The sequence below is a fragment of the Arachis duranensis genome, chromosome 2 (genome assembly GCF_000817695.3).
Source record: "Arachis duranensis cultivar V14167 chromosome 2, aradu.V14167.gnm2.J7QH, whole genome shotgun sequence".
Classification (NCBI taxonomy): domain Eukaryota; kingdom Viridiplantae; phylum Streptophyta; class Magnoliopsida; order Fabales; family Fabaceae; genus Arachis; species Arachis duranensis.
The window spans coordinates 3,550,073-3,567,446 of record NC_029773.3 but is presented as its reverse complement, the minus strand read 5'-3'; the positions used below and the strand labels follow the sequence as shown (position 1 = coordinate 3,567,446).

At 34.3% G+C, this 17,374-nt stretch overlaps 3 protein-coding genes across 3 annotated transcripts; 2 read left to right on the top strand and 1 right to left on the bottom strand.

Annotated features, from left to right (window-relative positions):
• The first annotated feature begins 597 nt into the window (after positions 1–597).
• Positions 598–7,827, top strand: LOC107472953 (uncharacterized). The gene is made up of 13 exons (XM_016092478.3): positions 598–975; positions 1,540–1,656; positions 2,180–2,244; positions 2,419–2,524; positions 3,336–3,410; positions 3,856–3,924; positions 4,717–4,846; positions 4,947–5,134; positions 5,229–5,413; positions 5,648–5,775; positions 5,894–6,177; positions 6,272–6,515; positions 6,844–7,827. Exons 1-13 carry the CDS (start codon positions 706–708, stop codon positions 7,635–7,637), a joined length of 2,655 nt encoding a protein of 884 aa, XP_015947964.1. The 5' UTR covers positions 598–705; the 3' UTR covers positions 7,638–7,827.
• A 4,819-nt stretch (positions 7,828–12,646) lies between these two features.
• On the top strand, positions 12,647–15,079 carry LOC107472955 (serine acetyltransferase 5). The gene is made up of 2 exons (XM_016092481.3): positions 12,647–13,270; positions 14,358–15,079. The coding sequence occupies exons 1-2, from the start codon at positions 12,866–12,868 to the stop codon at positions 14,847–14,849; spliced, it is 897 nt and encodes a 298-aa protein (XP_015947967.1). The 5' UTR covers positions 12,647–12,865; the 3' UTR covers positions 14,850–15,079.
• A 53-nt stretch (positions 15,080–15,132) lies between these two features.
• Positions 15,133–17,374, bottom strand: LOC107472954 (pentatricopeptide repeat-containing protein At2g22410, mitochondrial-like). Its single transcript, XM_016092480.3, has one exon. It carries the CDS (start codon positions 17,215–17,217, stop codon positions 15,475–15,477), a length of 1,743 nt encoding a protein of 580 aa, XP_015947966.1. The 5' UTR covers positions 17,218–17,374; the 3' UTR covers positions 15,133–15,474.

The window sequence follows — 17,374 nt, the reverse complement described above, 5'->3', positions numbered from 1 at the left end:
TAAAATTTATCATATAAGTTATATCGATAATAAGCTCAAACCTCTTAAAATTTTTACAAATAAAAAAATAACTAATTTATATCCGTACAATATATAAAATAATTACTATATTATTATTATATTATAGATTAAAATTCACTAATTTAAATTTGTTTTCATTTTTAATATAAGCATTAGAAATAAATAAAATTTTTATAACTAGATGTAGTGAAACAAAATATATATAATATTAATTAATTTTTTTTAAATTCTGAAAAAAATAATTTCTTTCTAATAGAGTGTTATTAGAAAATTAACATTATAAAAGCTAATTTCAACCAAAAAATATGAATAAAATATAAAACATTATCATGATAGTTAATTTTTTTCATTCATAATTTCTTTGTTGAAGACCGATTTTCAAAATAATTTGTTAACTAAAAAATGGTTTCGGTAAAAACAATTAAAAGGAAATATTTTTATTTTTTGAAACTTTATTTATATTATTTTTAAACCTTCCTTTTTCACGTTACAAAATTACAATATTACCCTCAGCCCTCACTATATTCACCATTTCAGCTGAATTGGAAGATTTTCAGCAACAAAGCTCAAGCCTTTTCCCTCTTCCGCCGCACCCCTTTTCCCTCTCATCTTCTTCTTCTTCATCATCATCATCTTCTTCTTCTTCTTCTTCAAAAACCTTGTAGCTTCTTCCTCTTAGCTCCAATGTCTGCATTCGACTTCATCAATGGCGTGTACGACGCTGCATTCAAGCCACGTTTGCTTCTCTCCATCGTCAGGGACCACCTCCCCGACAGCAAACGACCGTTTTCGAACCATTCTTCTACGGTTTCAAAGGTTGTCTATTTGGTCAAAACGCACCGTCTCCTCTCTGAGTCTTTCACTGATTCCATGGACCCAAAAGTCGTTGAAGCTTGGAAATCAGCTGTTACTACCTGGGTCGAGCGCATTTTGGAACTTCTCGATAGCCCTGTGGTAAAGTTCGTTGCTTTGTTGTTCAATCTTAGTTGGGAGTTGCTTGATCACTTTATTTTTCCTTTCCAGTTTTTGTGTTTGATGAATATATCAGTAGTGTTATTATTATTGTTATTATTTCCAGTTTTTTATTTTAATATTGGGGAAAAGCAGGACTTTTTGATTGACTTAAATGGTTTTCTGTGTTGGTTAGTGGTTACTGCTTGCTGATACATACTTGGTTGCACTTGATTTTTTTAATGCTTAGGTTTGTTGAGTTGTTTTTTATTTGGCATTGTTATAATTTTTGCTTGTATAGCCAAGCTAAGTTTACTTACTTTGTAATTGAACATGCATCCTTGCTGGGTATTCAGCAAAATTTGTGAATTGCATTGCATGATTGCTAATTACTATTTGAGGATTTTAAAGGTGCTTTTGCCTAATTCTTTTGTTAGACACAGTTTGTCATACTGATTATTGGTTCTTTACACTTTAAAGACTTTTTTTTGGACTGAAAAAGATAATTATGTTTAGGTGTATCCATTTTGTTTAGTTTGACATTGTTGCACTTGTTTGCTTTTACAGTCAGATAAATGTTGGGTAGGAATCTCTCTGCTTGGGGTTACTTGTCAATTGTGCAGCCCTGTTCGTTTCGTGGAATCCTTCGTTCCGTGGTTTCAGAAGTTGGTGCCTTCTCTACGGGTAACACACGTTTTCATTTTGCATTGTGGTTGTCTTCCAACCTTATTTTGATTTTTCTTCCCCTTTTGGGATGCCAACTGCTATTTATTGCGGGTTTTCTGTCGGTTTAGGTTGTAGATATAATTTGACCTGAATAGTATCACATTGGTGCTCTAAGTCGATGATTTTTGTTTCGATATTACAATCTCTGTATGTTAAACTAAGTACTCTGAATAGATTATGGTTGATGCTATTTCAAACTTAATTATACTATTACTACTCAATTAGTGGTATCTGAAATCCTTTAAGTTCACCTTCTAGATTCATGTCACTGCCAGGTGTTCTAAACACATGGGATTGTATATGTTGTATTTATGCGGTAGAATTCCTGCTTTGAATATTTTCTCATTCATGTGGACTTGATCATATCACCCTCTTTCCGTGTAGCTTTTAAGATCAAGGTTAAAATTGCTGAGATAAATATATATGTTTTAGTTGTGTCATATGCTAGTTTGACATGTTCCATGATATTTGTTTAAAACAGTCACAAGAAGATTCTTCATTCTTGAGGGTGGCTGCATGCGCTTCAATGTCTGATATGTTTGCAAGGTTCGATATTTCTTTTTCTACTCGTATTAATTAGTCCATAACTATTGGCACACAGTGTAGAAATAAACACATAAATTTATCCAATATTTGTTATGTAGAATATTTGGCATCATTTATCAGTGTTATAAATCAAATTGGCACAACCTTTTAGCTGTTTACTCTCTTGTAAATTAGGTTAAGTAAATTTCCCAAGTTCAAGAAAGATGGGACAGCCTGTGCCTCGAAAGTTGTTCAACCTGTTTTGAAGCTGTTAAGTGATTCTAAATCCGATGTTGTATGGGTAAGCTTTACATTTGAATAGTAGTGAATTATTTATTTATACTTTTATTCTTTTGATAAAAAAAAAGAATTTCATTAAGATGAGCAGAAAGACATACAAATTGGGGGATAAGGGATTTGCTATACAAAAGCAAATGCAAGATTCCACACAAAATTCATTTGGTTTCTACATGTTGCAGACAAGAAAAAAACCAAACAATGGGTGGATTTATATATATTTTGATGTGCTTACGTCATTTCAATAGGTCTATAACAGCAGGTGGAAAAAAGCTCTAGATTCCTGAAATAATTCTTAAGGGTAGAATTCTTATTTTGTAATTGTTCTGTTGCTTTGTGCTTATGTGCTTTCAATTACAACATTGGACTTGGATTAACAATATATCGAAAGTTATATAACTGTAGTTCGTGATGATAGGTTGAATCATTTTGTTCATCACATAACAAGTATCATAAATAATATAAACACAAAAAATGAAAGCATTGAACAGTTTTCTTGGGTAGTATTCTTCGTTGCTGAAAGAAAATGTGAAAATAACTAATTGGAAAATCCATAACTTCATATCTAAGCAGAGGTATGCTAAGAAATGAAGATATCTTGTCTTAAAATTTGCACATATGATGGATAATTAAAATTGTTTATTGCTTTGCCTGTGTAAACCTTTGAATGTAGGATATTTCATTTTGTTTGTATGGCCTTGACACCGGACCTTACCTTTTTATGTAATTTTTTTTTTGTATCATTTATTCGGGCATGAATTATCCGGTTTATTTGCTCACGGGGTTGCTCATTGTATGTATTGTGGTGAATGCAGGAGAGCGCAATTAATTTGTTGTGTACCATAATTACGACATTTCAAGCTTCTATTAATCAGAATCATTATGAAAGTGTAAGTTACTACATCCCTTCTAACACTGGTTACATGCTTTATTCTAATGTATATGTAGCTTGAAAAAACTTGACCAGTAAGCATTCAAATTTTGATGATTTTGACAAAAGGACATGATTTCATCAAATAGAATTATGTTTATGAAATAGTTCTAATCCATTTTTATTTTCATATTAAATTTATTGTTAAACAGTTTCCTTTAGATGTTGATTGTGGTTGTGTTTTACACCTGCATATGCATTTATATTGAACTAGATTTTTCTAATCTAATGCAAGATCGTTACATCTCTATGCCTTAAAAAGATTAAAACAATTGGTGATGTCATATTTGTATGCGTTTCTGGTTAGCTTGTAGCTTTTATCAGTGGAAAAACTGTACATGAAAAGCATTCGAGTTTTCTTGCTAATGTGTTAATGACTTGATTTGTGATGTGAAATTATGCAGATTGAATGTGCTATTGCTATAAAACTTTTGTCCAAAGAGTCCAACGAATGCAGTGCTGATATTGCAAAGGTGATGGTTTCATCAAATTTCAAAGAGCCTGTTCTATGATATGATTATATTGTAAATATGAGTGCATGGAGGGTATCACGGAAGATTTTTAAGAGGATGTATTTCCCTGCTTATGCTTGTTGCAGCCATTTTTGTGACCTAAGAGTGCCGTAGTTTTTAAGAGAGGAACAGAAAAGGTATCCGGTAGAAGAATCCAAGAAAGATATGTGGTATACGTTTAAAGACATAAGACATAGAGCTTAAATGACAACTATGGCATAGTCAAATACTAAAAACTCAAAAGAAACACCAGAAAACAAAGGACATAGAAGAAGAGAGGTTCATAAGTTGAGTCATAGAGAGGGAATGGAAGAGAGGAACAAACAGAAAAAGAAAAAGAAAAAAAAAAAGAAAACTAATGTTTTGTAACAGAACTGTCTCGAAAAGAGAGGGAAAGTTGGAAAAGCAAAACCACTTGGAGTGGAGAAGGAGGCCCAACTGCGGCGGAAGCAATGCTGTGGCGAAGCTGCCACGACGGCTTCTTGGTGGGTTCAAAATCCGCCACGCCATTTCGTCATGGCGCTGCCATGACTGCAATTTAGGAAAAAGCAGCCTTTTTGCATTAATATTTCTCCGAGCAGGCGAGCACTCCTTGATGAGTGTCTTCCCCATTTATTTTCATTTTCTAGTTTAATGTCTATTTTGTTCATTAGTTGGCACTTGTTGGAGGAAATTTTCTCTGATAAAGAACAACAAATTTAAAATGTTCTTATCCTGATGTATACTGTCTTCTGCTTGGAATTATACATCCAGAAACTTGCATACTGCCTTGCATTGCTTCCGAAATCAAAAGCAGATGAAGAAAGCTGGTCTGTGATGCTGCAGAAGCTCTTGGTTTTGATAAATGATCAATTAAATTTTGCCTTTCAAGGCCTTGAAGAAGGTAGATGTTAGGGTTTGTTGTCCCAGCCTCTTCTCTTTTTTCCTCTCCATAAAACACATTGTTAAAAGCATTAGGTCACCATCTTTTCCATGTGCTGCAGCAACCGTGCGTAATCAGATTACTAGATTGCTGGTCTTGCCTGGAAAACCTCTTCCTTCCCCTTTAGGAGGCAATATATTGGCCGAAGAAATTATTAACAGAAAGTGGTCTGAGCAATCTCCAGCATCTGATGTGCCTACACTTATCTTCGCCTGTTGCACGATGCTGACAAGTTCATATCCCGTTAAGGTAATTTGTAGTTTTTTTTTCTTTCAATTTTCGTACCTACAATTTGTATTACACTAGTTTTGGAGCAGGCTGATAAAGAGCTATTGATTGTTAGGTAAAAATACCTGTTCGCTTGTTGTTGGCCCTTGCCGAGAGAATGCTAATGGTCAATGGCTCTTTGCCGCAAATGTCATTCCCATTCACGACTGCTAGGCAACAAGAGGACATTTGCTCGGTACTTCCGTCTTTACACTTGTGCAGCCTTGAATTGCTTGATGCTATCATAAAGGCCATGGGAAGGTATGACTGCAACTTTATCGAATAGTATTTTCAGTAATTTATTTTGTTTCTTTCATTATTGACAGCTTTTGTACTGTGTGGTCTTCTTCGTTTTGATAGCTTACTTTGCATTGCTATGTGTTCTTTGTCCTCTTCACATGCAGACTTCCATATTTTTCGCTCTTGTAGATTCATCGGGTATTTATTTCTTGCGAAAATTCAGAATTTTAATTACTTTCTGTATTTGAATTGCAGTCAACTATTACCACATGCGGGCTCTATTGCTCGTATTATTACAAAGTACTTCAAGGATTGTGCATTGCCAGAGTTAAGGATCAAGTTCTATTCGGTCACACGAACTCTACTCTTATCCATGGGTGTTGGTACAGAAATTTTCTCAATTGAGTTGGCTTTCTACTTTGTTTTTATACTTCTGACGATATACGTAACGAATTTACTCTTCGTGTGTAATGGCTTTTACTAACTAACCATCTTGTACAGGAATGGCTATGTACCTTGCACAAGAAGTTGTTAACAATGCATTTTCCGATCTAGAAACCATAGATAATAAAAGTGGTGAAGCATCCAATGGTTCTAATTCAAATGCCTCGGCTGGACCACTGCCAGCACCAAGTCGTAGAAAGAGGAAGCATAAGAATGCAAGTGGTCCTCTTCAGGAGAATGATGATGGTGGTTTGGGAGCAGAAGTTCTCAAGAACAATCCATCGATTCCAATTTCTCTTAGGATAGCCGCTCTTGAGGCGTTAGAGACTCTTATTACTGTGGTATGTTCCTTCTTTAACCTTTTGGTACCTTCAGGGGTTTTTATTACTGTGGTGCGCGCACTTGAAATTCTTCATAATTTATATTTGTACACAGGCTGGCTCTTTAAGATTCGAACCATGGAGATCGAAAGTTGATGATCTTGTGTTTGCCACAGCGATTGATTCCTTCAAAGAAGAATCAGCAAGTAGCGAAATTAGTGAATTCCAGCAAGAAGTATTTGCTGAACCCATTGCTGATTTGCAGCTTGCTGCATTGCGCGCTCTTTTGGCATCTTTTCTCTCTTTTGCTCGGATTCGGCCTCCATATTTATCTGAGGGTCTCGACCTTTTCCGTAGAGGTACTTCTGGATTTAACTATTGTTTTTATTGATATTCATATCCTTGGTGGTAACTTTAGTTAGCAGCAGCAAAAATAACGAATTTACGTGTCTAAAGAAAAGATTTCATGAGTGTTTATTCACACGCAATCCCGCGTTAACAGAGTCTGGGGATGGATTGCATCCAAAGCGTGTAATGTAGGCAGCTTAATCTGATAATTGCATCAGTAGTTGATTCCACAGCTTGAACTCGTGACCTCAACCATTGTTCTAAGACTCCTTTTTTGGAATTTAGCAACAATTGTCAATCAGATTTCGACTAACAACCACTTTATTGTAATTTCTGCAGGGAAGCAACAAACAGGAACAAAAGTAGCTGAGTTTTGTATGCATGCACTTTTAGCCTTGGAAGTGCTTATACATCCTAGGGAACTTCCTTTGCCGAATTACGTTTCTACCATTGAAAATGAGCACAATTTCCGAGATGAAAACAGTAGCTGGAGCAACCGAGGCCCGGTTGGTTTTCGACAAGTAGGGTTCGATACTCCCGACACTGTCGATGATTTGTATGCTAAATGGATGGAAAATGCCACCGGAACCGGAACCAGAACCAATGTATCGATACCTAAGAATACAGTACGCACCGACGAGCCTTCTGAGGCCATTAGAGACACCAACCATAATGTGCTTTCCGGACACCAGTGTTCAGGCACTGAAGTCCAAGAAAGGAATGAGATAGCTGGATCCGACGCCCCGACCAATGCAGATGTTGAAATGAGGGCTGCCGAGGATGAATTCGTTTCCAAGTCGGACAAACCTGTCGAATCCATGATGCAATCTCAGGAACCTGTCTCCAACACCACTATCATCCCTGTAGATTGCGAGCCGGTAGCTACCGAGGTGCAACCTGAGAGGATTGTTTCTGACAGGACGACGGCTCACAATGAAGGCAGCAGTCGGATGGAATTAGGCGAAGGAAGCTCGGCTAATAAAGTCTCTGAATCTGCCTCGCCGAAAATAACACCAGACACTATAATGATTCAGGAATCTGCATTTAAATTGAATCTTGGTGATTCAGTGGCTCATGATGATTTTGATCTTCCTGAAATTGTGGATGCAGACCCAGATACTGATTCTGAGTAAGAAGGGGAAGGTGCATAAGGTAGAAATTTTGGTAGTTTTAAGTTCTATTTTTTATTTTTTAACGGGTTAGGTAACTTTTGAGTGAGCAAAAAAGATCAGTAGTTTTTTCCCCCTACTTTTATTGTAGAAATTTACTTAAAATTTGAGTGAAATTACAGCAACTTACATAAGAATTAAACCTGGCTAAAAAATAATGGTAATCATAATAGACTTTATATTTTTTTGTCTATCCTCATGCTCTAATTTCTAAATTAATATTTGAAACTCAACTATATAGACAGTTTTTGGTGCTCCTAAGAGTAAGTTGGTTTTTGTTCCAATCCATTCAATTTTTGATAAGTACACCAATATATAAAAGATGAAGGCTCTCCAATATCTCTTCAACTACATTCACTCAATTCTAAATCAATCAACACATAATTTAGCTGAAGTTTTAGAGAAAATTTTATTCTATACTAGTTTAATTCTTAAATATTCTTTATTAATATTAACTAAACATTTTAATTCTCTATTTTGATATATTTTATATGAATAGTTGAGATTTTTGGTGACTTAAATAAATTAAATAAAGAAAAAGAATAAGAAAAACAAAAGAACTACTTAAATAGAAGGACAGTTTTTTTTAAGACTACTCTTAAACTCCTTCTAAGGAGAAGAAAGCTCCACATGATAAAGTTGTAACTTTATTGCCATCTTTGCCAGTTGAGATTTAAAAGAATAACTTGCTAACTTGGTTAATCATATGTACTTTTTACTTTAGTACTCGGTTGTCATCTTTGCCGGTTGAGATTTAAAAGAATAACTTGCTAACTTGGTTAATCATAGGTACTTTTTACTTTAGTACTCGGTTGGTTAGCGAGAGGTTCTAGAAACTTCGAGCAAAATGATTAATTTTAACTAAAATGAGACCCGCGCGATGCGCGAGCGGTAAATTAATGATAGTATATAATAAATATTAAAAATGGCTATGTTTTGTAGAATTAAATTAAATATGTGTAAACTAAAGTTAAATTTAGAAGGTGTTTTGTTTAAAATAATTTGTAGTATAAAAGATTTGAATGCTGGAGTTGTACAAAGTGACATTTTTATTTGGTGGTTTGATTTTTGCATTTTTTTTGGTCGATGAATTTAGTTTCCTTATGTGGCGCTAGTCGTCATTTTTTTTATTGGTTATTGTTAGAGTTGTTGCTTTCTTCTTTCTGTAGTAGATTCTTGTGAAGGCTTTCTTTATGAATTGTTGAGTTGTATGCACTTTCTATTGTGTTGTTTGTTCCATCTTTAAATGTATGTTCTTCTTCTAAAGATGTGTATTGAATGTGTATGGTTTTCTTTCTCTTTAATCTCTTGATATACATGCAGTTTCCAATGACATCTACAATAAAAAGAACAAAAATGTGTAGAATTTTTTTATTAAATAAGTTATTTTTAATAAGAATAAGTGAAATAGTATAAAATGAAATTACCTGATAATAGTTTTCTTTGACCCACTCTGTCAGATAATGTCTCAAGTATTGCAAATTCAAAATAGTGTTGGAAAATGTTCAATTTAAAAATACAATAAATATGTTTGTTTTGTACCTTTTCATCTAACATAATCATTTCTGAGTAAAGAAACTTTTCTTTATTTGTGGGTATTAATGTTTCCCATAGAGGAATCACGCGAACTTTGATAAACCAATTGTTTGTTTGGTGATATTGTCCAAAGAATGATGCTCCATTGAATAAGTTTGAAATGTTGTGTAGTGTGAAAATAAATTTCTTATGCTAAATTTGATGTTATTTGAAGAAATAGTGATAAGAGATTTATATAAGTAGTTCAAATAGTATGAAATTTGAATATTTGTAACGTTAAATTTATTATGATTAATAGATTATTATGACATTTGTAACATGGATGTTTATTACATTTAATGAGTTATTTATAAAAATTAATAAATTAATTATTGAGGTTATAAATTTATTGTATTGTTTATAACGGTAAAATATAATAAATATAGGGATATTGATTCTTGTAGGTTACAAATTTAGTTAGATACTATTAATTTCTAATTATTATCATTGGTAATTTTGCAACTTAATTTGCATATATTTTTATTACTTGTATATTTTTTGTATGTTTTATTTTTTGTTGATTTGGAAATAATAGTTGATTTGACAAAACTTGAGTAGTTGATTCTAAAATTTTGCCAAGTAAGCGATATTGCTGACATGACGTTAGTAGGAAGAAAAAGATGTTTTAAAAGTAATGTGGATAAATTTATCTATTTACTTTTATATATTAAGAATAGATAGATAGAATTAATGAGTTATATATTTATTTTTTTCAATTAAAAAAAGATATAAATCTAGTCCACATGCATGCAAAGAATCTTGAATTCCTCTTCTCTTTCACATTCGAAAAGACAAACAATGGCGACTTATATTGTCTTATTTTGGTAAATACTTCATGTATTGTTCTTCATCACCATCTCAACTAGGCTTAAGTTGCAAACTAAGTTTCAACATTACTATACTATCATTATCATAGCCCATAGAATAAGGCATTGGAACCCTGAAAATTTCATTCCTATGGATTCCTACAAATTGTGTTTTTTCTTATAAGGCAAGCCAAGAAGAAACATCGAAAAATGTCAACTCAAAATAACAGTAATGAGAACTTTTATTAGGGTTAGTTCTCATTTATAATATTTTATATAGTAGTACATAATAATGTCAAGTGTATCAATGAAAATCACACCAAAAAGTAGGGTAGATTCAGTGTATCTGTTCCATTTGAAAGCTCCAATTTAACTATAACTCGAGCATAAACAAAGGGCGTTTGCCCATAGGATAAACACTATATAAAATATATATAAAAAATGTATTTATAAAAAAGAGTAAAGGATAGTTTTTGTTTCCAACGTTTAGGGTAAATCTTATTTCTGTCTCTAACGTTTAAATCGTCCTATTTATATCTTTAACATTTGTAAAAGTGATTCAATGTTATGCTATCATTAATTACACATTATGAGCTTTTGTTGGAGTTCTAAAAATCTGTTTTTGAAGTTAAAATACAAATGTTTGGTCAGAACCAATGATTCACTTCGGATAATAACGCATTAAAATTGAAACTAATCTCTACAACATTTATATAATCACTTTTTTAGGAACACAATTGAACTTGAACACAAATTTTGGATACAATATTAAAATCGAACACATCCAAATGAGACCTAATTGAAAATGAATATATCCAAGTGAGAATAATTAAAAAATACAGTCTGATCTATTAGTATAATTAACAGCAGGATAACATTAAATCACTTTTATAAACGTTAAGAATATAAATAGAACGATTTAAACGTTAGGAATACAAATAATAAGACTTGCTCCAAACATTAGGGATAAAAATAATATTTTATTCCATAAAAAAATTATTATTTTATTATATTCAATTTTAACTTCAATTGAATTTTGATTGAACTTTTAAAATTTAAATCTCTAACTCCAATAATGACCAATTTGGTTTTTAGAACATTGTATATAAAATATTTGGATAGTGGAAACATAATAAGTGAGTAAACTTAGAGGCAAACCTTGGGGAAGTGTAGCACTATTTTCAGTGCTTTGCTAGTTTTCTATAGTATAAGAATGTTATATATTATTCAATTCCATGAGTGACATACTAGCATGTGATAGAATCTTATTAAATTGGTAATGAATGTAGATGGAATTAAGAACAAATGCATAATGTAAATAAAGTTGGAATAACACTTGCTATTTTAAAAAAAAAATGGGTGTAAAACCTAATTTGAGTGATTATTTTGGTTGAAGGAAATTGTTTTATTGAGTGAAAAAGAATGGATCAAACGAGGAGTAGTAAAGTAAAAATAGAATTATTGTTGTTAGAACATTTATTAGGTGACGAAAAACCAGATAATAAAAAAATTGGATCTTTTAAGTTATAAGCTTGTATAATCAAAAGACAATTGATTAAAAAGAAAAAAAAGCCCATAATTACAAAATGAAAGGTGATAGCTTAAATTGGTACCCAAAATTTTAATTAGACACTTAACTATTTAACAGAAAGACGTAAGTATCTGATTGAAAATTCATTAAGAATCAATTTAATAACACTCCAAAAAGAAAGAAAAAGAATGAACTATATAATCCACAACTTCAATTTCAAGTGCAACTTAGTTACGTAACATCTAGATATGTGGCCTATAAAGTATAAACGTGTAACAGTTATCTAGTATAAAATAATAATAATAATAATAAAAAGAATGAACTAAACTAATAGTAATTTCGTTCCTCTAATTTTTAAGTTCAGTCACATCAAATAAATTAATTATACAAAAATTGTAATATCAAACAAGTCTTTTTTAATATTTAGAAAATAAAAAATAAGTAATTTAAAAATTCGCTTGATATATAATACACATAATATTAAATTATTATAACTTCGATTTAATATGAGATTGTATCTCTAATATAAATTTTCTATTTCTAAATAAAAGTTAGTAAGGTTAATTTATAAATTACTCTCAATTATTTTCTTCTTTATTTAGAAGATAAAAAAGGTTAAATGATACGTTTGCAAAGGATATTTATTTGGGTGGATTGAATTCCATAAATTTCCAAACACCTTATCAATAAAAAAAGCATAAGAATAGTTTATTCTTATATTCTTCTAAAATTTATTTTTTATATCCACACATATATCATAAAATAATTCCAAAATATCTCCTGTGAAAAGCCGATTAATACATTCAAGTTAAACTATTTACAAAAAAAGTTATTTAACTATTAAATCATACTTGTTTTCATATTTATTTTATACTTAAACAAAGTAACTTAATAAAATACAACTAAACAAATATTATATATTACAAAAATATTTTATGCACAAAAAAGAATAAAAATATTATTTTTTTTCTTAAATAAAAAATAAATAAATTAATAATAATCCTCTATATATATATGAGTCGTGAGAAGGGCCACTTTCTAAATCAACCATTCAACCCCAACATAAAATCACAACCTCATGTCCAAATTTATGTAAATCTTGGAACAATAATAAATTAAATAAAAAAAATTCAGTTTATTCAGTTTTCAGTTTCACTCTTTCAACTCATGGTTCTCAATATTAGTCTCAGATAACAAAGCTCTTTTATCATCACTCTCATCTTTCTCACTCTCACCCACGCGCGCTTCATTTCTCACGCGCCACTTTAAAAATAGAAAAAATGCCGACCTCTTCATCTCCGCCGAAGTCCACGGCGGAGCACGGCACCGGCGGGGGAGCCGGAGGAGGAGGGTTATACGAAGAGGAAGGATGGGTTTGGGCGCAGATCAAAGCGGAGGCGCGTCGCGACGCCGAATCGGAGCCGGCGCTGGCGAGTTACCTTTATTCAACGATTCTCTCTCACTCTTCGTTGGAGCGGTCGATTTCGTTCCATTTAGGGAACAAGCTTTGTTCTTCGACGCTACTTTCGACGCTGCTCTATGACCTTTTCCTCAACGCGTTTTCCTCCGATTGTGCACTGCTCTCCGCCACCGTCGCCGACCTTCGTGCCGCAAGGGAGCGGGATCCGGCGTGTGTGTCGTACTCTCACTGCTTGCTCAATTATAAAGGTTTCCTTGCATGCCAGGTGCCTAAACCCTCTTACTCTCTCTCTCTCTCTCTGATTCCGAGATTTTAGGGTTTATGGTTTTGATTGTTCTTTTTTATTTATTTTGTTCTTCGATTTCCAGATTCTGTTTCTCACTTTTTTTTACCCTGAAATTGTGTGGCTCTTTTGCTACAACTGTTTGCAGCTTCTGTTTCTCAAGTTGTGAATTTGTGCTTCGATTTTATTAATATTAGAGCAACGAGACAATTAGGTATGTGAAGATTCTTCGACATCGGACTAATTAGTTCTAAAAGAAAAAAAAAGAAAAAAAAGGTACCAATTTAGTCTTATGGCTTACACATAATATTTTTTTATCAATTTATCAACTAAAACTTAATTGTGATGCTGTTAATTATTCTAACATGTCTATTTATAAAAGATAGTCATGTAGATAATAACTTTTGGAGCAAACTTCACTTGTTTTAATAGGATTATGATAAATGACATATAAAAATTCAAAAAATAATAAATGTTTCACTATCCAAAATTGCATCATTTTCATGCTCATATGACATTAATGAGACATGCATCTCTGGAAATATCGAAATACATGGACAATTCGGTTTCTTTTCGCACTATTCATTGATAGAAGGACATACATGTCTACCGTTTGCTATCTTGGAGGTCTTTATTGGTATTTTTTTCCCTTCAAGGACTAATTAGTCTAAACCCAACATCTTCGAGGATTTAATTGTCACTTTACTCATTATTATTACTATCATTATCATGTTCTCAAATTGAGTGAACTTGTGCTTCAATTTCAGCTTCTGGCTCTCAAGTTGTGAATTCTCAAGTTGTGTGAATTTGTAGTTCAGTTAAAGTTTTTGCTTAATTGTTTGCAACTTCTATTTCTGTTTCTCAAATTGTGAATTTATTCTTCATTTCTGCTTTACTTTCAGAACTTTCCATTTTTATCACCAATTGTTCAAATTTGGTGTATATATTTATATTCCAGTTTTCTGCTTGTGACACATTTTTTACCTTCTCAATTTGCAGCTTCTGTTTATAAATTTATTTATTTATTTGTTTGTTTTTCATTCGTCTGTGTGTTTGTCTGTCGTTGCAGGCTCACCGTGTGGCACACCGACTGTGGCAGCAGTCACGGCGGCCATTGGCCCTAGCACTCCAGTCTCGGATAGCTGATGTCTTTGCCGTGGACATTCACCCTGCGGCGAGGATTGGGAAAGGGATTCTGTTTGATCATGCGACCGGCGTGGTGGTTGGAGAGACTGCAGTGATTGGCAATAATGTCTCTATTCTGCACCATGTGACCCTCGGTGGTACCGGCAAGGTTGGTGGGGACAGGCACCCCAAGATTGGTGATGGTGTGCTGATTGGTGCCGGTGCCACAATTCTCGGCAACGTGAAGATTGGTGAAGGTGCTAAGATTGGTGCCGGGAGCGTTGTTTTAATTGACGTGCCGCCACGGACTACCGCAGTTGGGAACCCCGCGAGGTTGGTGGGTGGGAAGGAGAAGCCTTCTAAGCATGAGGATGTCCCCGGGGAGTCAATGGACCATACTTCCTTCATCTCTGAATGGTCAGATTATATTATTTGAATATGAATATGAAAGATGAATGCTTCAGAGTTCAGATGGATTTAGGAGGAAAAGAAGGGGAATTTTATGTTCTTGTAGAGTTTGTAGTATAATTAGATTATAGATGTGGATTGAGAGCTTAGTTGGCTTTTTGAAAATCTAAGGTTATTTAGTTACTGAACTGTGTTGAGATTTGAGAACTGATCCTGTAAATTCCTAATATGCTAATAAGGCTATGCCGCTATGTTGAATACTGAGATTAAGATTTTGGCTGCTACTGCAGTATGATATAAAACTTTGGGATCATGCAATATAATAGTATGTGGTCTACTGGTTTTGTTAATAATCTGGCTTTCAAACATGGCATGACTGTTATATTATGGTCTCAGAATCAATACAATTCACTTTTTCATCACTGCCAATTTTATTTTCTGAGTTAGCAGAACAAAGTCATATACCAGTGAATGCAGAGAGAAAAGGGTGGTTTGGGTGATAGAGACATCATTCATGAAAAATCTTAAATTGAATACATATGAATATACGGGTATGTTCATCTAATCGCAAAACATCAATTTCATGTAATATTTTTCTCATAAAAATGAAGTCAATTTATTAAGTGATAAATGTTTCTCCTGGGTAACAGTCATCAATTTACTATGGAACTGCTTGAACCAACTATTTCTATGGAACTGCTTCCTGATGTTTTATGTACATTACTCTCTTCCATAAGTCCCCTCATTTTAACAACATCTTCCCATCTGTTGGACCCAGCATAGGTATTAGATGAGAGTACATAGTTACCACTGTTAGAAGGATCAAGTGCAAGCAGCTTGTTTGTGGCAATCTCAGCCAAGGGTAGATTTCCATGAATCTGCGAGGCACTCAACAATATCCTCCACACCACAACATCTGGAGCCATGGGCATTTTTTCGATGAACTCGTAGGCCCTTTGTAAATTACCAGAGCGACTCAAAAGATCGACTATGCATCCGTAGTGTTTCATTTCCGGTTTCAGTCCATAAACCTTTTCCATACTTTCAAAGTATTCTAATCCTTTATCAACCAATCCAGCATGAGCACAGGCCAGCAAAACCCCGAGAAAGGCTCCATGGGTTGGCTGCACGCCTTCTTTCAACATCAGGGAAAAGTAATCGAGAGAGGGAATCGCAAAACCGTTCACTGCAAGACCTGAAATTAGTGAATTCCATGACACAGAGTCCTTCTTACTCATCCCATTAAACACCTCCAAAGCTTTCTCAACTACACCACATTTGCAATACATATCTATAAAGGCATTTCCAACATAAACATCGGCTTTAACCCCATGTTTCCTTATATAGTCATGGACAGCCTCCCCAACATCAAGTGAACCGATATGTGCACATGCAGAAAGCACGCTAGCAACGGTTACCTCGTCCGGCTTCACTTTAGCTTCCATCATCTCTTTGAAAAGCCTCACTGCATCAGCAAATTGGTTTGCTTGAGAGTAACCCGTAATCATGCTGGTCCACGAGAACACATCTCTTTGCGGCATTTCATCAAACATCTTCCTAGCACCAATCAAGTCCCCAACTCTCAAATATCCCATAATCATGGCATTCCAGGAGACCACATTCCTCCTTTGCATCCGATCAAATACTTCTCTAGCCTGATCAACAATGCCGCGTCGCCCATACAAATCAATAAGCGTGTTCCCCAAGTAAACATCAATCTCAACACCATTTTCCTCAATGTACTCCACCATTTGATCAAAAACACCCCACTCACCCAAACAAGAGCATGCAAACAAAACCTTCACCATAGTCACTGCATCCCCTATTACACCAACCACACACATTTCTTCAAAAACACTCAAAACCTCCCTAAACCTCTTCCCCATGCTATACCCACAAATCAACGAGTTCCAAGACACCAAATCCCTCTCAGGCATTTCGTCAAACACCTTCTGAGCACACCCCATCTTACCTAAACAGCCATACATGTGAACCATCGCGTTGGAGACAAATAACCACGACCCAAGACCAAGTTTTAGAACATGAACATGACCCATTTCACCGCACAAAACATCGTTAACTCGCGCACAGGCCTTGAACAGAGAAGGGTAAGTGAGGTGGTTTCCAAAGAGGCCATGGCGGAACATGAGGTTGCAGGTGGTGATTGCATGATGAGGTTGGTGGTGGGAGTGGGACCAAGCTCGGATCACGAGGTTCCATAGGGACAAGGTGGGCTTTTGGATTCGGAGGAGTACGAGGTGGGCTTTGGGGAGTGTTGTTGGGGAGAGAGTGTAGGATGTGATGACATGGCAGATGGAAGAGGAAGCGTGGGCTTCACGGTAAGTTCGGATGAGGTGGGCATGCAGGGCTTTGATCTGGGAAGATGAAGGTTTCATTGTTCATTTGGAAGATAAAGAAAAGATTGGGTTTTTGTTTTTCAATGGCGAAAGAGAAGTTAGAAGAAGCAGTTTTCAATGGAAGAGTTCTTCTCATTGCGCTCTGATTCTGAAGCTGGGTTAAGCACTGTGTTTCAAAGATAGCGTGACAAACCAC